At 44.8% G+C, this 25,385-nt stretch overlaps 1 protein-coding gene across 1 annotated transcript; it reads right to left on the bottom strand.

Annotated features, from left to right (window-relative positions):
- Positions 1-1,336: 1,336 nt before the first annotated feature.
- Positions 1,337-25,142, bottom strand: LOC146341809 (vomeronasal type-2 receptor 26-like). The gene is made up of 5 exons (XM_084808419.1): positions 25,016-25,142; positions 8,920-9,119; positions 6,095-6,208; positions 5,153-5,441; positions 1,337-2,839 (listed from the first exon to the last, which is right to left on the bottom strand). The coding sequence occupies exons 3-5, from the start codon at positions 6,154-6,156 to the stop codon at positions 1,976-1,978; spliced, it is 1,215 nt and encodes a 404-aa protein (XP_084664545.1). The 5' UTR covers positions 6,157-6,208; positions 8,920-9,119; positions 25,016-25,142; the 3' UTR covers positions 1,337-1,975.
- Between the last annotated feature and the right edge of the window lie 243 nt (positions 25,143-25,385).

Raw genomic sequence — 25,385 nt, 5'->3', positions numbered from 1 at the left:
ATAATATCAAATTCAGTTACCAATTTTCCATTCTGGTCAAAAGAAACCTCATCCCCAGCACTGTTGTTAAATAAGGCTTTTTTCAGAAAGTGGTGGAGCTGGATATCAAAGGAACATGCAGAAGTTTGCAGGAGGATATCAGGGAGAATATAAGATAAGACACTATCTTAGATTGGGTGAGAATATTTAGCTCCATACATTTTTTTACACACACAACAGACGGTTCCTAAGATGTCATGTAGTGGTTTTTCTCAGACCTGCTAACACTTAATTTAATTTAATTAATTTAGGATGCAACTATGCACATATTTAGACAGGAAAAGGCTTACAGCTCCCAGCATTCCTCAACAAGCATGGCTGGCTGGGGAATGCTGGGAGTTGTAGACTTCTTTCTGCATAGGTTTGTGCCTTTAGAGTCTGGGGCTCTATAGGATGTTGCAGATTGCCTTCTCTGCACTGGTAGACAGAGCTACAAGTAGGGATGGCAGAGAATTCCGCCACGGATTTCAGTGAAGCTGAATGCACTGGCATTTGGCCCCCTGAAACCTGTGGCGGATTAGCCTCCCACCCCCCGCCACCCCGCCGAATCCCCCCGGGACGAAGCTTACCTGGGGCGGATGTTCCAGTGGCAGCAGATCCGGCGGCGGCAGCTGGTCTCTTGGCCGGCTGCTGCATCTGCAAATGGCAGCCACTGTAGCAGCTGCCATTTGCGTCCTGCCAGGCTGCTGTGATAGGCTACATAAGTATTTACGTAGCCTATCACAGCAAAGAGCAGGGACGCAAACGGCGGCCACTATGCCATTTGCGTAGCTGCCTTTACTGTGATAGGCTACGTAAATACTTACGTAGCCTATCACGGAAAGAGCAGCGGCGCAAATGGCGTAGTGGCCGCTGTTTGCATCCCTGCTCTTTGCAACGATAGGCTACATAACTACTTACATAGCCTATCACGGCAGCCTGGCAGGACACAAATGGTGGCCGCAGCATCTGGCTGTGGCCAGAACTCCAGCTGCGGACAGCCCTGGCCGGTGGCTCTGCAGAGCCACTGTGGGGCAGAGCCAGCCAGGGAGGATTCCGGGGGGAGGGACAGAGTGCCTCCCCCCCTCCGCGTGGCCTCCCCCCACCTCTAGCCTCTCTTCACAGGTTGTCTCAGAATCTGAGAGTGACCACTGAAAAGACCCAGTCTAACATCCCTACCAAATGTGCCTACGATGGTGGTGAGATCAAGAGAAGGGGCTTCCTTGCTGATCTCAAAACCTGAATAGTCTCATATGGTAAAATGTGGTCTTTCAAATCATCTGTTCCCAGGTCATACAGGGCATTATAAGTAAAAACTAAGACTCGTATCAGGCTTTATAGGTCATAACCAAGTGTGCCTTTAAACAGACAAGTCAGAAACAAACAATATTAAGCTTTTTCACAAACTCAAAGAATGATCATCATCTCCAAAATGGGAAAAGGACCCTGCAGACACAGCCATAAGGGAATTCTAAAGATGTGCAAAACCCAGAATTAAGGCACCTTTTGATAAACTTTACATCTCTCAGAAGTCATAACCGTGAACTCCACTCTGAAATTGATTTGCATTTTGTAAGTAAAGCTTTGAAAGAACCTCTAATTAAAGAGAAAGCAAAAGACACAAGGAAAGGGCAACTTGCATATATGGGCAATGAGAGATGGCCAATGGTCACTATCAAGAGCTATGACAGAAATACTCTCCTACCCTTATATCATCTGGTCCTTATATGCACTTTCTCATTCCTAAACCAGAAGAAGTGATACAGAAAAAAAAATGCAGGGAATTATTGCTCCATGGCATTTTAAAAACATTCATATGTGACATTTTTATCTGGTGGAGAAAGGAAGAATGCTGAGAAAGTGAGTTCATTAAGTGTTAGTCAAGAAAGAAAATATACACATATTGAGACTATATTTGAACTGAAGGATAAGGCGCTGTCCCAAACTTGCCTGCTGCTCAAGGCATTACCTGCCATGGCTGTTGATCCTGAAGATTCAGTCTCTCTCCCCAATTCCCTTTTGCTCTGCATGTGAGCTGTTGAGATTGCATGTCATGTAAAGCATGTGCTATAGCATGGACAGCATTATATATATTGTAGCTGTGGCCAGTCATGCTCATTTCAAAAAAAGCACCAGGAACACTCTCTAGCTTCTCCTCCCCAGTACAGGTGTCATCAGTTTTCTCACTAACAAGTTGATTTGGAAATATGCAGTCAAATGCCTGTTCCCAGAAGTCCTTGAGAAAACCATCTTCTTTTGCTAAGAAATGTTTTCTAGTTTGAAGAAAAGTTTTGAATCCTGGTACTTCATTTGAGTGAATTGCAAAGGACAGAGCACCATGAATGACTTGAATATCCCAATTCCTTTGATAAAAGAATGATGCAGGTTCCATTCGAGCTGTCATGATCCACACTTTACTTTTAAGTTGTATAGACATCATTTCCATTTGGGGCAGATATAGCAACCATCGCAAATACAAAATACTGTTTTCATATACTATCACTGCATTGGCATTGCTCTTCATACAGACATCATATGTTCCCACCAGCCAATTTAGGTCATCAACAAGGCTACTGAGATAAAATGTCTTAATTTTTTCTAAGAAGGCAACACAGATGCCATGGAGAGGAAACGTTGAAATCATCATTCGCACAACTCTTTCTCCAATATTTTCTTTAACAAGGATACCAACCCATGTCCACCTGAAGTGCAAAAGTAGCTGAATAATTCCACTGTATTGGTAGACTTCATTTGGAACCATCTCGTAGAAAAGAAGACTTTCACTCTGATCACTTGTCTCTGGAGGAGAGCCATATGTTACCTAGAGAAAGGTGATGGGAGGTTGGGGAAGAGAAAGAAATAAAGAAACATTTGCTAAATGACCTGCATGTGTGCTGATACACTTTGCAAATTGTAATGGTTGTTCTCAAATACATATGCACAAAGATTTTTTTTATGTGAATGCACTGAAAAGTTAAACCTTAAAGGATATATTAAATTAAATTCATTGAAACATTTAGTTTTGTACATTTAGTTAAGTTGCATTAACACTGATATATTTGCAAATTGTGGCATCCTAAATAGGATTTTTTCTAGGGATGTATGAAAGTCACTTACCTTTTCACGGATTGTGTTTGCTGTAGGGGGGGAGGCGCTCCATCCCCCCCCCCAGAATCCTCGACTGGGGGAAGGCAATTTGGTCCTCCCCCCCAGAATCCTGCCCAGCCAGCTCCGCTCCACAGCTGGCCAGGCCCGTCCGCAGCTGGAGTTCTGTCTGCAGACGGGCTGTTGCAGATGCAAATGGAGGCCGCCATAGTGGCCGCCATTTGCATCCAGCCAGGCAGCCGTGATAGGCTACATAAGTATTTACATAGCCTATCACGGCTGGGCAAAACAAAAAACAGAAAGAAGAGCATACACAAATGGAAGCGGCTACGGCGGCCGCCATTTCTGTTCCCTATTTTTTACCATTTTAGCTTATGTAAATATTTACGTAGGCTATTACGGCTAAAAAAAGGGGAATGCAAATAGCATAGTGGGCACTATTTGTGTTCCTTTTTCCCCCTGCCGTAATAGCTTACATAAATATTTAAGTAGGCTAAAACGGCGGGGAAAAAGCAACGCAAAAAGCACCCACTACGCTATTTGCATTCCCCCTTTTTTTTTGCCGTAATATCCTACGTAAATATTTACATAGACTAAAACAGTGAAAAATAGGGAACGTAAATGGTGGCCACCATAGCCGCCGCCATTTGCGTACACCCTTTTGTTTTGTTTTTTGCTTGGCTTGCCATCATAGGCTACGTAAATACTTACGTAGCCTATCACGGCAAAGACCTGGATGCAAATGGCAGCCATGGCAACCAGTCGAAAGACCAGCCGCTGCTGCCGCTGGAGCTGCCGCCGGAGCTGCTGCCATCCAGAACATCCACCCAAGGTAAGCCTCACCCTGGGGGGGATCCACGGGGGGGTGGGAGGCAGGCCATTCCGCCACAGATTTCAGGGGGCCAAATGCCAGTGCATTTGACCTCACTGAAATCTGTGGCAGAATTCTAATTTTAAAATTCTAACCCTATTTTTTTCCCAGTTTAGAACCCTTCCCCCATTTTAAACTGGGTGCACACCTCTCTCATCTCAAAGGAAGTTATCCCAGCCATTTCTATCCATTCTCCCTTGCTTAACTTTGAGAAAATGGAGAGATAACCTGCCTCAAGAAGGGTTGACTAGAGATATGTTGTGCCTTCCCTGCTTCTCTTTAATGGGACATAATGTCCCTGTGCATGCCCAGCTTAAGCATATCCTATTTTAGAGAAGTAAGAGATTTGTACTTTTCTTTTAGACCAGATTCAATATGATAGACATGGTTCTGGGTTGAAACTGAAGTGAATTGAATTTCAGTAGGGGTGTATGAAATACCCCATTATGGTTTGGGAGTCCGCAGGGTGGGGGGAGGTGATCCATTCCTCCCTGGGAATCCTCTCCAGCTGGCTCTGCTCCACGGAGTGATAGGCTTTTCAGTGATAGGCTATGTAAATATTTAAGTAGCCTATCACGGCAAAGAGCAGGGATGCAAATGGCATAGCTGACGCCATTTGCGTCCCTGCTCTTTTCATGATAGGTTACATAAATATTTACATAGCCTATCACAGAAAAGAGCAGGGACACAAATGGCGTCTGCTACACCAGACGCCATTTGCATCCGCAGTCTGGGGCAGTGGATGGATGGCAGCAAATGGACCCGGACCAGCCAGCAATAGGTAGGGTCCATCTGGGGAGAATTTAAGGGGATGTTGGGGCGGAGTAATCTGTTCCTCCATGGACTCCCGGGGGGCTGGATTCTAAAGAATCCAGCCTCATTGGAGTCTGTGATGGATTTCTCCACCATCCTTAAATTTCAGTGAATTTCAATTCACTGAAGAATTTATTCTCACACTATTTATATTTTTAAAATATCTTACAGATATACTCTGTTAAGGTAGTAAACAGAGTTTATATACTCCATGGACAAATATACATTAAATATAAATATATTTTAAATATATACTTCTACATCTTCTTATCATAAATATCTGCAAAGTCAAAGGAAGTGTGAATATGTTATTTAAAAAAAACAAGTCATATCCACACATCTTACTTGTGGAACTTTGTACATGCCCAAGATATCTGCCATGTCAAGGGAGGTTTCAGAGTAAAGTGCCCCGACGGCTGAGATGAGATTGTTCTGAATGCCACACTTGTAGTTGGGGATAAATCTCTTCAGAGCAGTGAAAAGTTCCATTGTGGCATGATAGTTCCATCTTCCACCATAGCTGTCATAGATGATGAATCCCAAGGTGACATTTGGTAATATTTGGTTGCTTTCATTGATCTCCTTCACAGCAAATATCAAGGCCAAGATATGTTCATAGTTCTTAGTCAGGACACTGCAATGAGAATGATATGTTGTATCATACAACATTTGGCATCTGGCAAAATCTGGCAAAATCATTGCAACTAAGTTGTGCTCCATTAAATGCATCTGGATTATAAATAACTCACTGTACCAGTAGGGAAGTTGTATGAAGAAAAAACTGAACAGACTATGACAAAGGTAAAATTAAGATTTTAATAAAAAGATCACACTGCCTTCTATGCAAATATATTTAAATATGTCTTAGAAATGTTCTGGCAAGAAAACTGCATGCTTAGAATTCCAATTTCTATTTTATTTTGGAAAAAAGTGCTTGATCTTTGAATGAATACTGTCATTCCTATACCTAAATGAAGTCAGTCAATTTCTGGAGTTAGCAGACTTTAGAAAATAATCCACTGATGTCATGCCAAATATAGGACCTCTCCCTTAACTTCACACTAATGAACAGTCATTTTAAGTCCTTCCTCAAAGAAGAGACTGCGTAGACCTGAAGTTCCTACTGGCTGCCTTCAGAAGTGCAAGAAAATCGAATCGGATTACATAAACATGATCTCATTTGCACTGGGAAATGCTGTAGCTTATTCTGATGTGTAAACCTGGCCTACTTGAAAATATGTTCTTGTCTGACATACATTATGCCAAGAAAAGAAAAAAAATACTTACAGGGGTTCTCTGATCAGTGAATAATGGGGGTTTCCACTGAAACTATCTGGGTCTCTAGGCATGAAGACAAGAGAAGTTAAGCCACCAATGATCAGGTCACCTGGTTGAAAGTATCTGTGAAGAATAGGGAGAGGATCACCAACAGTGCACTTTTTAATTTGAGTACTGCATGTCATGAGAGGCTGCATCAGCAGGACAAGCACTAATACCATCATTATTGATTTAAATTTTCAGTTGTCACCTTTGCCTAGTTGCTGTATGATTCTTAAGAGTCTTGAAGGATATACTAGCCTGTTTGTTGTTGTTGTTGTTCAGTCGTTCAGTCATGTCCGACTCTTCATGACCCCATGGACCACAGCACGCTAGGCCTTCCTGTCCTGCACTCTCTCCTGGATTGTGCTCAAGTCTATACTCGCCTGCTTAGAAAGGGCATTTACTCCTCACTCTATTCTTTCTACTCTGAAGCCTGGAATAAAAAACCTAAAGTATCAGAGATCACTCTGACAGAGCCTTCCCTTTCTCTAATAACTAGCTCTAGATTTGAGAACTATAAGGTATATTTGTACTATCCATCACATCTTGCCTTTGCTTGTGGTAACTGAGTCTCCAGATGAACTTTAACCAGAAGCAGAATTAATCACAGTCATTCTGATAATTATAGGAGGAGAGGAAATCCCAGTGTTCAAATTTTGATTTCTTTGTGGCATTGTAAAATAATAATTAAAAAATCCACATAGGCTAGTCTTTCTAATGTATTCATGGAACAGCAAGACACATGCCAATGTGGATAAAAGGAAAGTGAGAGAAATGCATTCAATGATGAGAAAAAGGAACAAAGGGGAACAAAAAACAGCCAGGGATATGTTGCTGTATGTGCAAACAAGTTGGTTAACCACAAACAAAGTTCACAGAGAAAAATCAAATCTAATGAAAGATTCAACTTAACCAACTATGTATATTGGAACATTCGAAGTGTTGCAGCTTTTATCTTTAGAAAATGTCCTTACATAAAATGTTCTTGCTGTAAACTCCAGGGTAGCCACTGTAATGTCCTTCTTCTGGTCTGCTGACAAATTGAATCTTGAGGTTTGCCAGTGAGTGCACTTTATTTAATTAATTAATTAATTAATTGCCCATCTGGCCGGTCACCCAGCCACTCTGGGCGATGTACAACAATAAAAACAGTTTACACAATAAAATTCAACATTAAAAACATCGCATTTCTAAAAGTACCCTAGCCCACCCCAAATGCCTGCCTGAACAACCATGTTTTTAATGCATGGTGGAAGCTCATTAAAGAGAGGGCATGGCCGAGTTCCCTAGGGAGGGAGTTCCACAGAGTGGGGGCCACCACAGAGAAAGACCTCTCCCTCGTCCTCACCAGTCTAGCTGTCCTGGCTGATGGGACAGAGAGAAGGCCATCCAAGGCTGATCTTGGTGAGTGGCCTATCTGGTGTTGCTGGAGGTGATCCTTGAGATAGGCTGGGCCAGAGCCATATAGGGTTTTAAAGGACAAAACCAACACCTTGAATTTGGCCTGGAAAACAAGTGGTAGCCAGTGCAGCTCCTTCAGCACTGGAGTGATGTGATCTCGCTGGCGGCTGCCTGTAATCAGGCGAGCCGCCGCATTCTGTACCAGCTGCAGCTTCCAAACCATCTTCAAGGGTAACCCCACGTAGAGCGCATTACAGTAGCCTAAACAAGAGGAGACCAGGGCATGTACTACTGATGGGAGCAGCTGACACCTGAGCCTCCACTGACAGCTGGGAGTCTAAGATGACCCCCAAGCTGCGGACCTGGTCTTTCAAGGGTAACCGTACCCCATTCAACACCAGGTCAACATCCCCCAACCCCCTCTTGTCTCCCATGAAAAGTACCTCGGTCTTGTCAGGGTTCAGCTTCAGCTTATTCCTCCCCATCCAGCCACTCACCATCTCCAGACATTTGGACAGGGATTCTATGGCCAACCTTGGTGAAGATTTGAATGAGAGGTAGAGCTGCATGTCATCCGCATACTGATGACACCACACCCCAAACCTCCTGATGATAGCCCCCAGCGGCTTCATATAGATGTTAAATAGCATTGGTGAGAAGATGAAACTCTGTGGCACCCCACAAGTGAGCGGCCACGGGTCCAAAACCTCCTCTCCCAGTGCTACCCTCTGGTACCTGCCAGAGAGGAAGGACCGGAACCACCACAATACGGTGTCTCCAACGCCCAACCCCTCCAGGCGGTCCAGGGGGTTACCGTGGTAAACAGTATCAAAAGCCGCTGAGAGGTCGAGAAGAACAAAGAAGAAGCATTCGCCCCTATCCAGAGCCCTCCTCATATCATCCACCAAGGTGACCGAGGCCGTTTCTGTCCCATGCCCAGGCCTGAAGCCCGACTGAAATGGATCTAGATAATTGGCTTCTTCCAAGTGTGCCTTCAACTGCATTGCCACCACCTGCTCAATCTCTTTGCCCAAAAAAGGTAGATTCAAGACTGGGCAAAAGTTGTTCAGAACTTGGGGATCCATGGAGGGCTTTTTTAAAAGCAGTCTTATCACTGCCTCCTTGAGGGCTGATGGCATCACTCCCTCCTCAATATTTACGTAGGCTAAAAGAGTGAAAAATAGGGAATGCAAATGGCGGCCGCTGTAGCCACCGCCATTTGCGTATGTCGGGGGGGTTGGTTTTTTTGGGGGGTGCCGTGATAGGCTACATAAATACTTATGAGTATTATAACAAGGTTATATACTCTATACAAAGTGAAAAGAAGAAAAAAAGACCAAAGGACAAAAAAAAAAAATCCTTACACATACCAGGACCCTATCCAGCCTTACCATGAAAGTGAAGCAAAGGGTAAACCAAAGGGTTGCCACCACTCTCCAAGTAGATCATGTAGCACTGTCCACCATGAGGGTATATTATCAGATGACAAGCAACTGAAGGAAAGTCATCCAAGCTAACAAACACACCAGCAATTTCAGAAACACAGGTAATGTTACAGCATCCAGAGTGAGCCATAGTGTTCATCGTTTAGCTGTCATGATGTAAGCACAAAGATATTTCCATTGGTGTACATGCAACAGCAAGTGCAGCTAGGGATGGCAGAGAATTCCGCCACGGATCTCAGTGAGGTCGAATGCCAGTGCATTCGGCCCCCCGAAATCTGTGGCAGAATGGCCTGCCACCCCCCGCCCCCCTGCAGATCCCCCCCTGGGACGAGACTTACCTGGGGTGGATCTTTTGGGTGGCGGCGGCTCCGGTGGCGGCTGCAGCGGCTGGTCTTCCGACCGGCTGCCGTCACCGCCATTTGCAGTCTTATCAGAGGTGTTTTTTTTTTTACAAGATGTGATAGGCTACGTAAAGACTTACGTAGCCTATCACGTCTGGCTTAAAAAAAAAAAAACACGTACGCAAATGGTGGAGGCTATGGCCGCCGCCATTTGCGTTCCTTATTTTTGGCCGTTTTAGTCTACATAAATATTTACGTAGACTAAGACGGCGAAAATAAGGGGAACGCAAATAGCGTAGTGGAAGCTATTTGCATTCCCCCTTATTTTCGCCGTCTTAGTCTACATAAATATTTACGTAGACTAAGACGGCCAAAAATAAGGAACACAAATGGCGGTGGCTGTAGCCGCCGCCATTTGCGTATGCACTTTTTGTTTTAAGCCAGACGTGATAGGCTACGTAAGTCTTTACATAGCCTATCACAGCTGACTACAGGGACGCAAACTGCGGTGGCTATGGCCGCCGCCATTTGCATCCCTGCTAGCCAGCGGCCGGATGTCCGGCTGCTGGCGGAGCCGGCTGGCGGCTCCACAGAATCCCCACGGAGCAGAGCTGGCTGGCCAGGATTCCGGGGGGGAGGCAATCCATGCCTCCCCCCCCAGGGAGGATTCGAAGGGGAGGGACGGAGCACCTCCCCCCCCCAGCGGAACCCGGCGGAACCAGGTAAGGGGAGTTTCGTACATCCCTAAGTGCAGCAGCATTTTTGTGCTCAAGGGTTTCACTGACATGCTGGTACTCCTTAGGGTATGGGTTAACATTAAGTAGCAGGTTAGTGAGAGACTCCAGCAAGCTGCAGTCCAGTGTGCTGTTCTCTGCTCATTCAATGAGACCTGTAGTGGCTTCACTTGTGTCAAGAATGTACAGCTGGCTGTAGCTTGGAGCTCATATGACTGCAAAGTGCCCATCTTATGGTAAACTGAGCCTTGCACCTTGAACACAAATGGACTTGTACCTTGGAGCTGTGCCATCTTGAAGGGTGCATAGAAGGAAGCAAAAGCCCAGACCACTCTTGTGCTTGTGAACGTCCTTCCGGAATTGCTTGCCAAGGGTGGAGCCATCAGTGACAATGTTGTGGATGAAGTCCAGAGCCATGAGTGGTGGTAGTGAAACCTTTCTGTCCTGACAGCAAAGAGTTGCCAGTTCACCACTTAAAAGCAAGGTGTCCAAGTGTTCACAAACCTTGACATGGTTGCCGATATCACCAACCTGGGCTGGTTTGAGATACTGACTGAAGTAGGGATGGCAGAGAATTCCACCCTGGAATCTGTGGCGGAACAGCCTCCTGCCCCCCCCCCTGTGAAATCCCCCTGGGACGGAACTTACCTGTGGTGGAAGTGGCGGATTCGGCAGTGGCACCTGGTCTCCTGGCCAGCCACGGCCGGGCTGCTGCGGCCGCCTTTGGCATCCTTGCAGCTGTGATAGGCTACATAAGTATACTAAATACTTACATAGCCTATCACGGCAGGAGGGAAAAAAACCAGCGTACACAAATGGCGGTAGCCGCCGCCATTTGCGTATGCTGGGGTTTCCCCCCCCCCCGACATGATAGGCTACATAAATACTTACGTAGCCTATCACAGCCTCCGCAGGGATGCAAATGGCATCCCTGCATTAGCCGTGATAGGCTATGTAAGTATTTACATAGCCTATCACGGCTATGAAGAGGAGGAAGCGAATGGCAGCCACAGGACGGCCACCATTCGCAAATCAGTGTGGACGGGAGCAGGTAAGTGCTCTGTTTCATGCGCCTTTTGTGGGTTGGGGGCAGCAGGGACTTCGTCCCATGCACCTTTCATGGGTTGGGGGGTGGGGGCTTCGTTCCGCCATGGATTTCAGGGGGCCGAATGCACTGGCATTCAGCCTCATTGAGATCCGTCGCGGAATTCTCTGACATCTCTAGGCATTAGAAAGAAATAAAACAATGATAGAAATGTTATAAGTCAAGCAAAGGTATTATGAGTTTACAGGAGAACACTCAAAATTGTTGGTGAACAAAGTCCAGAAAAAGAGAATGAGGAGCAGAATTTTAGCTTTGAATACAAAAGAAAGAATTAAAACATATGATCAAAAGGAAATAGGAAAATCGTTACAAAATTATTATAAAGATCTTTATGAAGTGAAACTGATAGAAATAAAGCAGATTTAGGGAATATCAAGACAAAACAGAAATACCCCCACTAAAAGAAGAACAGAAACAGTTATTAGAAGATGAGATAGGAGAAGAGGAGATTAAAGAAAAAAAGTATTATAAAATTATTAAAAAATAATAAATCACCAAGCCAAGATGGGTTTACGGGTGAATTTTAGAGAGCATTTGTGGATGTGCTGGTGCCAAAACTGAAGAAATTGTATCGGGAAATACAAGAGGGTGCCTAACTCCCAAAAACATGGACACAAGCTGTAATAACACTGATACCCACATTAAAAAAAGATACATGTAACCTGGTCTCCTACAAACCAATAGCTCTACTGAATGTGGATTATAAGATATTTGCTAAAATATGGGCAAAACACCTGATAGAAGTTATTAATGACTGTATAGGTTCAGATCAATATGTTTTTTTAAAAAAAAAGTTTTATTGTAGATTCAATTAGGAAAGTATTTAATATGATTAATATTTGTAAGACAAGAAAGATCCCAGTTGTCATGACATTTGATCTTTACAAGGCATTCAGTATGGTTAATCCAGAATTTATATTAAGTCTGCTAAATAAGTATAATTTGGGGAATAAGTTTAAACATATAATAGAGATGATATATGTACAAACAACACCAAAAGTAAGGTACAGTGGATTAGAGACAGAAGAAATAAGGCTCGATTCAGGAATGTGGTAGGGGTGCCCCCTTTCACCACTTTTGCTTGCAATGGTAATTGAGTTTCTGGCTGATAGAATCAGGGGAAATAAAGATATTAAAGGGATATCCATAGGCAAGAGAGAATTTAAATTAAACCTATATGCAGATGACATTTTATTTGCATTAGGAAATTCAGAAAAGGGAAGCTAATTAACATAATTTCCACAGGTGGCAGGACTAAAAGTAAATGCAAAGAAATCTGATTTGATGTGCCTGAATAAAGGATCATGGGAACAAATAGAAATTTTAAAAATGACAGGTATTCCCTTAGTAAGAAAAGCGTTCAGATATTTAGGAGTTGAAGTCCCTAAAAGACAGAAGAATGTGTTGTGCTGAAACCAAATTATAGGAAGCTATGGAAGGAAATAAAGAATGATATAGCCAGATGGGAAAAGATAAATTTAACACTTTCTGATCAGATTATGACTATAAAAATGATAGTACTGCCAATATTTACTTAACTTTTTAATGTGCTTCCACAAGAAATTCCATTTAAAAGGTTTAAAACATGGCAAACCAACATAGAAACATGTATTTATAAGACTAAAAGGTTACAAACAGCAAAGGTGTCCAGATACAGATGTATACAAGAAGGAGGATGGGGTATGCCGCCCTTAAAAATGTATTATGATGCACACCAATTCAGACATATGTTAACAATAATGAAGGAAGGGGGGTGAGGGTAAATTGGATAGAAATAGAAAGGGAATTGATGCGATTAAAGGAAGAGGAATTACAAAATATGTTTTATATTAAAAAGTATATAAAACAACAAATAAGAAGTAACGGAAGTACAATAAAAAGGATTATTAAAAGTATGGAACTTCAGGAAAGAGAAACTAATGCCAGGGGTTTCTCCATTAATACCAATTTGGGCGCATCCAGAGTTTGATATAAAAGGGAAAGCAGAGGGAAAAATAAGTTGAAAGAAATAAGAGTAAGCCAAACGAGAAATTTCTATGAACAGCAGAATCCTATAACACAAGAAATATGGAATAATTGTGTACAACATATGGGAATGTCATGGTTAGTATGGATGAAAATCAGTAACTCTATAGGAATAAGAAGGGTAACAAGGCACAGTACAAGAGATTTAACAGAATGGGGAAAATGTAGATAATTATCAGTTAGGAGAAAAAGGTATAACAACCCAAATATATAAAATTTTGATAAAAAAGGAGATGGGGGCAGGCAATGTAACAATAAAGTAAATATGGGAAAGGGATATTGATGAGACAGACGAAGATGACTGGAAGCAAATTTTAGATGGATTTCCTTTTCAAGCAATATTCACCAAAATAAAAGAAGGTGGATTACATAAGTGGTATTTGACACCAGTGAAGTTAGCAGAAGTGAATAAGAATCTATCGCCTTTGTGTCGGAGAGGATGAGGAATTAATGGTACACAAATACATATGTGGTAGGGATGTAGGTGGGTTAGAAAATTCTGGGACAAGGTATTTCAAGAAATGGAAAGATTTACTGATCAAGAGATTTGTAAAACATCAGAATTAGCTTTATTATATATGTTTGTAAAAGAAAATAGAGAGATTAGAGGGGAAAAAACCCATTCATTGGTTTCTTGTTGATAGCTGCAAGGCAATTATTTGTAAGTAATTGGAAGACAGCCTGGATGCTAACATTATCTATGAAGAAAAAGAAAATCTGGGACATAGCAATAAATCAAAAGTTTACAGAGAAACTAAGAGTCCACAGAGGAATAAAGAAAAGAGACACTTTCAAGAAGGATTGGCACAAATATGTAGAATTTGTATGAAAAAAAGAGTAAAATGGAACAACCTTGGTGGAAGCCTACAGAGATCTATGGGACCCATGAAAAGAAGAAGACAATACAGGAATGAAACAGGATGAATTAATATATTATCCCGGAACAGAAACAGAAAATAAAGGGAGAAGAAGAATCCTGAAACTGTTTGAGTTGGGGGAGGGACTGGGCACGGATTTTGAATTAATATTAAGGGGGGGTGTGTGTTTGTAATTTCTTGGGGGGGAGAAACGTTATAGTACATTGTTATCAATGATAGCCTTATGCTTAAAAACAACACATTAATGGACATATACAAACTCACTACTTTGAATTATAGTGAAAACCATTATTATTCAGGGAATCTACAGGTCAAGAGTTTTCCACTGAAGTGTGTTTCATAGAATCATAGAATAGTAGGGTTGGAAGGGGCTTACCAGACCATCAAGTCCAACCCCCTGCTCAATGCAGGAGTCAAGTCAGAGCATCCCTGACAGATGGCTGTCCAGCTTCATCTGAATGCCTCCAGTGTGGGAGAGCCCACTACCACCCTTGGTAATTGGTTCCATTGTCATATTGCTCTGACAGTCAGGAAGTTTTTCCTGATGTTCAGCCATAATCTGGTTTCCAGTCACCTGAGCCCATTCTTCCATGTCCTGCACTCTGGGATGATTGAGAACAGATCCTGATCCTGGCCTTCCTCTCTGTGACAACTTTTTAACTACTTGAAGAGTGCTATCATATCTCCCCTCAGTCTTCTCTTCTCAAGGTTAAACGTGACCAGTTCTTTCAGTCTCTCTTCAATAGGGATGTCAGAGAATTTCTCCACAAATCTTGGGGAGGCCGAATGCCAGCGCATTCGGCCCCCCGAAATCGGTGGCAAAACGGTCTGCCCCCCCAACCCACCCCGGGATGGGACTTACCTTGGGCAAATCTTCCTGGTGGCGGCAGCTCTGGCGGAGGTGCGGCGGCAGTGCGGCGGCGGCGGCTGCGGTAAGTGAATTCCCTGTAGGATTCAGTTTAAAGCCCTCCTGATAAAGTTCTTCATGCTGTGGACAAACACATTCTTCCCAGCCTTTGTGAGGTGCAACCCATCCCTTGCCAACAGTCCATCTTCCAGGAAATATAGCCCGTGGTCCCAGACTCCAAATCTCGCTCATTGGCACCACCTTAGTAGCCAGTCATTCACCCGGAATATTTTTCTTTCCTTTTCTATCCCTTTTCTAACTACTGGAAGGATGGAAAGGAAAATTATCTGGTTCTCAAAGTTCTCAAATCAAAGTTCTCGAGTTTCCTTCCCAAAGCTTCAAAGTCTGACATGGTTTCTTCACAGCTCCACTTGGCATTATCATTTGTTCCAACATGGATGAGAAGAAAGCGATTTGTTGTTCAGTCGTTCAGTCGTGTCCGACTCTTCGTGACCCCATAGACCATAGCATGCCAGGCCTTCCTGTCCTGCGCTATCTCCTGGACTGGCTCAAGTTCATATTCATTGCATCGGTGATGCTGTCTAGCCACCTCATCCTCTGTCGTCCCCTTCTCCTTTTGCCTTCAGTCTTTCCCAGCACCAGGGTCTTTTCCAGAGAGTTTTCTCTTCGCATTAGGTGGCCAAAATATTTGAGCTTCAGCTTCAGGATCTGTCCTTCCAATGAGCACTCAGGGTTGATTTCCTTTAGGATGGACTGATTTGACCTCCTTGCAGTCCAGGGGACTCATAAGAGTCTTCTCCAGCACCACAGTTTGAAAGCATAAATTCCTCAGCGCTCAGCCTTCCTTATAGTCCAGCTCTCACAGCCACACATTACTACTGGAAAAACCTAGGGATGGCGGAGAATTTCTCCCCGAAACTTCGGGGGGCCGAGCGCCAACGTGTTCGGCCCCCCGAACAAGTTTCGGGGAGAAATCCTCCGCCCCCCCTGCCCCCCCCGGGACAGGACTTACCTTCCCTGAATGTCCCGCCCGGCGGCGGGTCCGGCTGGCGGTTCGTCCGGTGTTTGAGCGGGGCGGGAGCCGCAGCCGGTCTTTTGACCGGCTGCCGCCCCCGCCATTGCAATGAAAGAAAAAGAAAAAAAAAAAAATCCCCTGATAGGCTACGTGATGATTCACGTAGCCTATCACGGCAAGATTTGCAAAGTCAGCCGTAATAGGCTACGTGAATCGTCACGTAGCCTATCATGGGTGACTTTGAAAAAAAAAAAGTGTGTACGGATAATGGCGGCCCCCATAGGGAGCCGCCATTCCCCTTCCTTATTTGGTCGCTGTAGTCTACGTCAATGCTTACATAGACTACGGCGAAAATAAGGGCAACGCTATTTGCGTTGCCCTTATTTTCGCCGTAGTCTACGTAAACATTGACGTAGACTACAGCAACTAAATAAGGAACGCGAATGGCGGCTCCCTATGGGGGCCGCCATTCGCGTACGCGCTTTTTTTTTTTTAAGTCACCCTTGATAGGCTACGTGACGATTCACGTAGCCTATTACGGCTGACTTTCCAGATCTAGCCGTGATAGGCTACGTGAATCGTCACGTAGCCTATCAGGGGCGGTTTTTTGTTTTTTTTTTACTTTCGTGTTCGCAGCCGGGCGAGGCGGGAAGCCTCCTCCCCGGCCTGAATTTCAGCCGGGCGAGGCGGGAAGCCTCCCCCCCCCGGCCTGAACTTTGCGGGGGGAGCAGCGAAGCGCTCCCCCCCACCGCGAAAAAGCTGCGAGAAAAGGTAAGTGACATTCGTTCACCCCTAGGAAAACCATAGCTTTGATTAGACGGACCTTTGTCGGCAAGGTGATGTCCGTGCTTCTTACTATGCTGTCTAGCTTTGCCATAGCTTTCCTCCCAAGGAGCAAGTGTCTTTTAATTTCATGGCTACAGTCACCGTCTGCGGTGATCTTGGAGCCCAAGAAAGTAAAATCTGTCACTGCTTCCATTTCTTCCCTTTCTATATGCCAGGAAGTGATGGGGCCAGATTCCATGATGTTAGTTTTTTTAATGTTAAGTTTCAAACCAGCTTTTGCACTCTCCTCTTTCACCCTCAACAAGAGGCTCTTGAGATCCTGTTCTCTTTCTGCCATTAGTGTGGTATCATCTGCGTATCTGAGGTTGTTGATAATTCTCCCCGCAATCTTAATTCCGATCTGTGATTCATCCAACCCGGTGTTTCTCATGATGTACTCTGCATATAAGTTAAATAAGCAGGGTGTCAATATACAGCCTTGTCGTACTCCTTTCCCAATTTGGAACCAATCGGTTGTTCCATGTCTGGTTCTTACTGTTGCTTCTTGACCCTCGTACAGGTTTCTCAGGAGACAGGTAAGGTGGTCTGGTACTCCCATCACTTTAAGAATTTGCCACAGTTTGTTGTGATCCACACAATCAAAGGCTTTAGCATAGTCAATGAAGCAGAAATAGATGTTTTTCTGGAATTCTCTTGCTTTCTCCATGATGCAGCGAACATTGGCGATTTGATCTCTAGTTCCTCTGCCTCTTCGAAAGCCCGCTTGTACTTTCGATAGTTCTCGGTTCGCATACTGCTGAAGCCTAGCTTGTATGATTTTGAGCTTCACCTTGCTGGCATGTGAAATGAGCGCAATTGTGCGGTAGTTTGAACACTCTTTGGCGTTGCCCTTCTTTGGAATTGGAAGGTAAACTGTCCTTTTCCAGTCTTGTGGCCACTGTTGAGTGTTCCACATTTGTTGGCATATTGAGTGCAGCACTTTAACAGCATCATCTTTTAGGATTTTAAATAGCTCAGCTGGAATACTGTCATCTCCGCTAGCTTTGTTGTTACTAATGCTTCCTAAAGCCCACTTGACTTCACTGTTGAGGATGTCCGGCTCAAGTTCAGTGACCACACTATCATGGCTATCAGGGACATTCAGATCTTTCCTGTATAGTTCTTCTGTGTACTCTTGCCACCTCTTCTTAATCTCACCTGCTTCTGTTAGGTCCCTGCCTTCTTTGTCCTTTATCATGCCCATCTTTGCCCAAAACGTTCCCTTGAGATCTCTGATTGTCTTGACAAGATCTCTAGTCTTTCCCATTCTATTGTTTTCCTCGATTTCTTTGCATTGTTCATTTAAGAAGGCCTTCTTGTCTCTCCTTGCTATTCTCTGGAACTCTGCATTCATTTGGATATCTCTTCCCCTTTCTCCCTTGTTTTTTGCTTCTCTTCTTTCGTCAGCTACTTGTAAACCCTCATCAGACAGCCACTTGGCTTTCTTGCATTTCTTTTTCTTTGGGATGGATTTTGTTGCTGCCTCCTGAACAATGTTACAGACCTCCGTCCATAGTTCCTCAGGCACTCTGTCTATCAGGTCTAATCCCTGAAATCTATTCCTCACCTCCACTCTATATTCATAAGGGATATGATTTAGGTCATACCTGAATGGTTTAGTGGTTTTCCCTATGTTCTTCAATTTAAGCTGAAATTTTGCAACAAGATGCTCATAATCTGAGCCACAGTCAGCTAAAGGTCTTGTTTTGACTGACTGTATAGAGCTTCTCCATCATTGACTGCAAAGGACATAATCAATCTGATTTCGATATTGACCATCTGGTGATGTCCATGTGTAGAGTCGTCTCTTGTGCTGTTGGAAAAGAGTGTTTGCTATGATCAGCGTGTTCTCTTGGCAAAACTCTATTAGCTTTTGTCCTGCTTTATTTTGTACACCCAGGCCATGCCTGCCTGTTATCCTGGTGATTTCTTGATTTCCTACTTTAGCATTCCAATCCCCTATGATGAAGAGGACATCTTTTTTTGGTGTTAGTTCTAGAAGGTGTTGTAGGTCTTCATAGAACCGAACAACCTCAGCTTCTTCAGCATCAGTGGTTGGAGCATAGACTTGAATTACTGTGATGCTGAATGGTTTTCCTTGGATTCGTACTGAGATCATTCTATCGTTTTTAAGATTGTACCCTAGTACTGCTTTTCCCACCCTTTTGTTGACTATGAGTGCTACTCCATTTCTTCTAAGGGATTCTTGCCCACAGTAGTAGATACGATGGTCACCTGAATTAAATTCGCCCATGCCTGTCCATTTTAGTTCGCTGATTCCCAAGATGTTGATGTTCAATCTTGCCATCTCATGTTTGACCACCTCCAGCTTTCCTTGATTCATTGATCTGACATTCCAGGTTCCTAAACAATATTGTTCTTTACAGCATCGGATTTTCTTTTCACCACCAGACACATCCACAGCTGAGTGTCCTTTTGGCTTTGGCCCAGCCGCTTCATTCTTTCTGGCGCTACTTAGAAATACCCTCTGCTCTTTGCCAGTAGTATATTGGACACCTTCTGACCTGAGGGTCTTTTTCATTTTCAGGTCATCTCTATTTATTTATTTATTTATTTATTTATTTATTTATTTATTACATTTATATCCCACCTTTTTTTCCTCTTGCAAGGAACCCAAGGTGGTTTACATCCTCCTCCTCCTCTCCATTTTAGCCTCACAACAACAACCCTGTGAGGTAGGTTGGGCTGAGAGTCAGTGACTGGCCCAAAGTCACCCAGTGAGCTTCCATGGCTGAGTGGGGACTAGAACCCAGATCCCCTGGCTCCCAGTCCAACACTCTAGCCACTACACCACACTGGCTCTTACATTTGTGCAGCCACATTGGCTTCTTCCATTGTTTCCACCTTTTTTTCTTGTTGGAATTGTTCATAATTGTGCCTTTAGAATTTCCTTTTTAAAAAACTCTCATCTGTCTTGGACTGCTTTTCTCATTAGAGTCACTCGCCATGGGACCTTACTTATCATTGTTCTGAGTTTATTGAAACTGGCTTTCCTAAAATCTAGGGATGGGGGAGAATTTCTCCCCGAAACTTCGGGGGGCTGAGTGCCAACATGTTCGGCCCCCCGAAGTAGTTTCGGGGAGAAATTCTCTGCACCCCCCCCGCACCCCCCACCCGGGACGGGACTTACCTTTCCCAAATGTCCCGCCCGGCGGCGGGTCCTGGCGGCAGTTTGTCAGGTCTTCAACAGGGGCAGAGGCGGCAGCTGGTCTTTCGACCAGCTGCCGCCATTCCAATAAAAGTAAAACAAAAACAAAAACGCCCCTGTGATAGGCTACGTGACGATTAACGTAGCCTATCACGGCTAGATCTGCAAAGTCAGCCGTGACAGGCTACATTAATCATCACGTAGCCTATCACGGGTGACTTAAAAAAAAAAAAAAAAGCACGTACGGCTAATGGCGGGCCCCATAGGGATCCGCCATTCACATTCCTTATTTGGTCGCTGTAGTCTACGTAAAGATTACGTAGACTACGGCGAAAATAAGGGCAACGCTATTTGCGTTGCCCTTATTTTCGCCGTAGTCTACGTAAAGATTTACGTAGCCTACAGCGACCAAATAACGAACGAGAATGGCGGCTGCCTATGGGGGCCGCCATTTGCGTATGCGCTATTTTTTTTTTTAAGTCACCCGTGATAGGCTACGTGACGATTAACGTAGCCTATCACGGCTGACTTTGCAGATCTAGCCGTGATAGGCTACGTTAATCGTCACGTAGCCTATCACGGGGGCGGTTTTTTTTTAAAAAAAACTTTTTATTTCGCGGCCGGGCGAGGCGAGGCGCCTCCTCCCCAGCCTGAATTTCGGCCGGGTGAGGCGGGAAGCCTCCCCCCCGGCCTGAATTTCGGCTGGGCGAGGCGGGAAGCCTCCCCCCTGGCATGAACTTCGGGGGGAGCAGTGAAGCGCCTCCCCCCCCCACTGCGAAGCAAGCTGCGAGACCAGGTAAGTGGCTTTCGTGCACTCCTACTAAAATCCAGGGTACACATCTGGCTACACTCAGCTTTTGCTTCCTTATTTTATTTGTGGCATTTACATACTGCTGACTATAATATAATCATGAGAATGGGTCAATGGGAAGGCAATCAAAAAGGGATGACCATCTACCTCCCGACTGTGTGTGTGTGTGTGTGTATGTGTGTGTGTGTGTGTGTGTGTGTATATATATATATATATATATATATATAATATTATTGGTATAGATATATACAAACAGATATGTGTATACCTGAGTGTTGAGCCACAATTTTCAACTCAAAATGAGCTTAGATTCTGTTCAGTCAGGAAGATTCATTTGCATTGGGGCTTTCTCTTTGTACCTGTCTCTTCTGTTTGAGTGAGTTTAAAAACAAACCAGAAAAAAGTGCTTTCTTTTAAAGCACCAGACAGGGTGAAGTTCTTGTCAGCACTCAATAGCATGCAGCTTCCAATTTCTCTGCCCAGAATTCCTCAGAAATAGACCCAGTCCCCATGTAAAGCACAATCTCAGGTTATTTAACTCCAGAATTTCAGGGCATGAGCAGGAGCGGGTGAGCATGTTGCTTCCATCACACTCCTCAGTTCTGCTTTCAATTAACAACCTACAATTTCCTCATTCATAGATTGTTAGCACAATGTCCAGTCAGGACACTCCAGGTTGTTTAGGGATTAAACAACCCAAAATTAACCCAACAACAAAGTGTAGGTTAATTCTGTGTTATTTGAACCCTAAACAACCTGGAGTGTCTGGGTTCACATGTCAGAATAACAACCTATGAATGGAGCAATTGTAGGTTGTTAAATCCAAAGTGGAAGTATGGAGCATGCTGGAGGCAGTGTGCAGATTTCCCCCCATTATCTGGGAAATAAATCCAGTATTAATCCCTCCCTTTTACCACCTGCAAAAAGGAGAGTGAATTGGGTAATGGGGATGGGGAACAAGGGAGATTTTCATTCAACCATCATATAGACCTTGCTTATGGAACTTACATTTCCCACCCACAAATTGAAATGTAGAGGAAATGCCAGTCTCTTTTGTGGTGTGGAAATCAGCTTGTGCATTACAATAAAGTGTACTGACCTGTATTCAGGTACTGTAAGGAGGTACATCAGAAGCTGGGGAATCCATGCTTGATCTCAAAACCAGTCTAACACATGTTTCCTGCCTAAGTTGAAGGCCAAGATGGCGAACAACCCACTCCATGTACAGAAGCTGACCACACCAACAGTTGCAATTTAACTTCAACACTGCCACTGGAAATGGCATCCACCAGTTTGAGGATGGTAGCTGATTGGTGCTATCAGGGCAGCTGGATGACACACTAACTCCTTACCCCCTCCCAGCATATGTTGCAGTGATTCTACCTAATGTTAGGGATGGCCTTGAATCTGGTATCACCGCCTTGTCCCACCATGTACCGTACATAGATTTTGCATAACCTCTGGTATCTGTGAACCACAAATGCTTCATAGACCTAATCTGACTAGCCTAATATGTCAGCTATAGGTCTGCCAGCAAATCTGTCCATTACAGATCTTTTGCATTTTAATAGTTGAATGATGCTTTTAAGAAAACTCTGGCTTTGAGGCCAAAGCAGAACTCTAACTAATTGGGCCAAATGATCTCAGCTGGGTTTTTGTAGGAACATCTTGCTCCTCCCTCCACCCAAAAACCTGGGAAGAACTGTTTTCAGCCAGTTTATGATTGGCTAATAGAGATCACTTAAGGTTTGCTAAGGGATTGGGGCATAAAACTAGGGGTGGGACTACAGCTGCCCTTGCTTTTTATTTGGCCTTCAATAGTCTTCATCTGTATGAGTTATTGACTTTCTGAGGTCCTGCTTTATGAAAGACCCATGTCTCTGGTATGTATAGACAGGCTTAGTCAGTTTTGCTGTTTTACCCTATAAGTATAGTTACCAAATATTACTTTGGTTCTCTCATATGTTTTTTGTTTCCCTTTGTGAATAAATTTACCACCTATCTTAGTTGGCTTGTGTGTTTTATTCCAGGTGGCTGTCAGGGTGGACACTGAGGCCATAGAATCCCAGAGTAGTTCTGATTCTGAGGAAGAGCAGTCGCTCCTTGGAGAGGAGCGCGCTCCTCTTTCCCAGGGCCAACAGCTGACGGAGATTCCTCCCACCAGCATTCCTAGCTTAGATAGCAGTCCTGGGAGTGACAGAGTGCGGGAAGCAAACTTGATGGACGCGAGACGCCGACGCAGAGAGCAGCGCCAAATGGAGGGCTTGGAAAGGAGGCGTAGTGCCCTATTGGCACGCAAACAACGGCTGAGCCCAGAGGATCCAAGGGAAAAAGGAAGGGACTCTCCCTAGTCCTTAAGTTCAGGGGTCTGCCAGTAATCCCCTTTCAAACGGGGACCAACTGTTCCAACGTAGGGCATAGGTACTCTGCTGCTCATATCTAGTTGCTAACAGTAGAGTTGTTAAGTTGTAAAAGAGGAATAAAGCTTTGAAAATAATCCATTTGTCTGTGGAAACTTGGCTACTGGATTAGACTGAGAGAGGCCCCCAAGGAGCCCTTGACAGTTGGCTTGTCACTAATTCCAAAATCCTCCTCTAGGTTACTGCTACTGTTTGAAGTTTTAGAACTACAGCTTTTTAATAAAAGGAGTTGGCTTAGGCCCTTATTATTGGACCCCTTAGGGGGTCCTGAAATGTCTGAGAGTCCCCTGGCTCAGGCTGAGTTGGATGTAAGCAGTGGTGGCAGTCTATCTTGCTAGACTGGTATTGAATTTGAGCACCTTTTTGGCCCTGCCTATACTGCTGCGAGTTACAGTAACTCCCTTTCTCCATTCATAATATGCTTATGGTATGGTACCTGAAGGCACTCTTGCAGGATACTGATTATCTAGACATATTCCAGTCTGGGTTTTGATCTGGTTAAGGGACTGAATCAGCCTTGATCACCCTGACCTTATCGAGAGAGGGACAGGGGGAGGGGAGTGCAAGCCTGTTAATTCTGCTTGACTTCTCATTGGCTTTTGATAACATCGACCATGGTATCATCCTGGATTGACTCTGTGGGATGGATATCAGAGGCAATGTGTTCCAGTGGTTCCAGTCCTACCCATGGGTAGGGATGGCAGAGAATTCCACCACGGATTCCAGTGAGGCCGGATTCTTTAGAATCTGTGGCGGAACGGCCTCCTGCCCCCCGTCCCCCCGTGGAATCCACCAGGGACAGCACTTACCTGGGGCAGATGCAGCAGATTCAGCGGCAGCAGCGGCGGCTCCGGCGGCAGCGGCTCTGGCGGCTGGTCTCCTGGCCAGCCGCGGCTGGGCTGCTGCTGCCTCCATTGCCATCCTTGCAGCCATGATAGCCTACGTAAGAATTTATGTAGCCTATCATGGCTACCCACCCCCCAAAAAACCCAGCATACGCTAATGGCGGTGGCTACGGCAGCTGCCATTTGCGTTCCCTATTTTTTGCCGATTTATCTAACATAAATATTTATGTAAGATAAAATGGCAAAACAGGGGAACGCAAATAGCGTAGTGGGCGGTATTTGTGTTCCTTTATTTTTCGCCGTTCTAGCTTACATAAATATTTACGTAAGATAAATTGGCGAAAAATAGAGAACGTAAATTCTTACGTAGCCTATCACGGCTGCCTGGCTGGATGCAAATGGTGGCCACTACGGCAACCGCCATTTGCGTCCGCAGCAGCCCGTCCATGGCCGGAAATCCGCAGAGCGGAGCCAGCTGTTGAGGATTCCGGGGGGGAGGACCAGATCACCTCCCCCCCATCCCCCCCACCATGAAAGATTCCACAAAAAGGTGAGTTTCATACATCCCTACCTAGTAGGGATGTACGAAAGTCACTTACCTGTTCACAGATTATGCTGATGCTGGGGGGGAGGCGTTCCGTCCCTCTCCCCCGGAATCCTGGCCGGCCGGCTCCGCTCTGCAGGGATTCTGCGGAGCCGCTGGCTGGCTCCGCCAGCGGCCTGACATCCCGTCGCTGGCTAGCAGGGATGCAAATGGCGGCGGCCATAGCCGCCGCCGTTTGTGTCCCTACAGTCAGCCATGATAGGCTACGTAAATGTTTACGTAGCCTATCATGGCTGATTTTTTTAAAAAATGCGCGTACGCAAATGGCAGCGCCCATGGGGTAGGGATGGTGGAGAATTTCTCCCCGAATCTTTGGGAGGCCAAGCGCTGAGGCATTCAGCCCCCTGAAAGTGTTGGGGAAATTTTCCGCCGGCCCCCCGCCCTCCCCGGGATGGGACTTACCTTCAGCGAATGTCCCTCTCAGCGGTGGGTCCCGGCGGCAGTTTGGCAACGTTTCGTGGGGGGCGGGGGTGGCACCCGGTCTCCCGAGCGGCTGCGGCCGCCGCCATTACAAAATAAAAAAGTAAGTAAAAAACAAACACCCGTGATAGGCTACGTGACGATTTACGTAGCCTATCACGGCTAGATTTCCAAAGTCAGCCATGATAGGCTACATAAATCGTCACGTAGCCTATCACGGGTGACTTTGGAAAAAAAAATGCGTACGCAAATGGCGACGGCCCATGGGTACCGCCATTTGCGTTCCTTAGTTTGTCACGTCTAGTCTACGTAAAGATTTACGTAGACTACAGCGAAAATAAGGGCAACGCAA

Source organism: Heloderma suspectum, chromosome 6, assembly GCF_057233095.1.
Source record: "Heloderma suspectum isolate Gila_16-S chromosome 6, 16-S_ref, whole genome shotgun sequence".
NCBI lineage: Eukaryota > Metazoa > Chordata > Lepidosauria > Squamata > Helodermatidae > Heloderma > Heloderma suspectum.
This window is presented reverse-complemented; position numbering and strand designations above follow the sequence as displayed.

Bases quoted from the DNA above. Each gene is read 5' to 3' on its own strand.
- LOC146341809 (XM_084808419.1), bottom strand. From the start codon at position 6,156: ATGCCTAGAGACCCAGATAGTTTCAGTGGAAACCCCCATTATTCACTG. The intron at 5,442-6,094 runs GTAAGTATTTTT...TTCTCATTGCAG, and splicing joins TCACTGATCAGAGAACCCCT to TGTCCTGACTAAGAACTATG. The intron at 2,840-5,152 runs GTAAGATGTGTG...ACCTTTCTCTAG, and splicing joins GCATGTACAAAGTTCCACAA to GTAACATATGGCTCTCCTCC.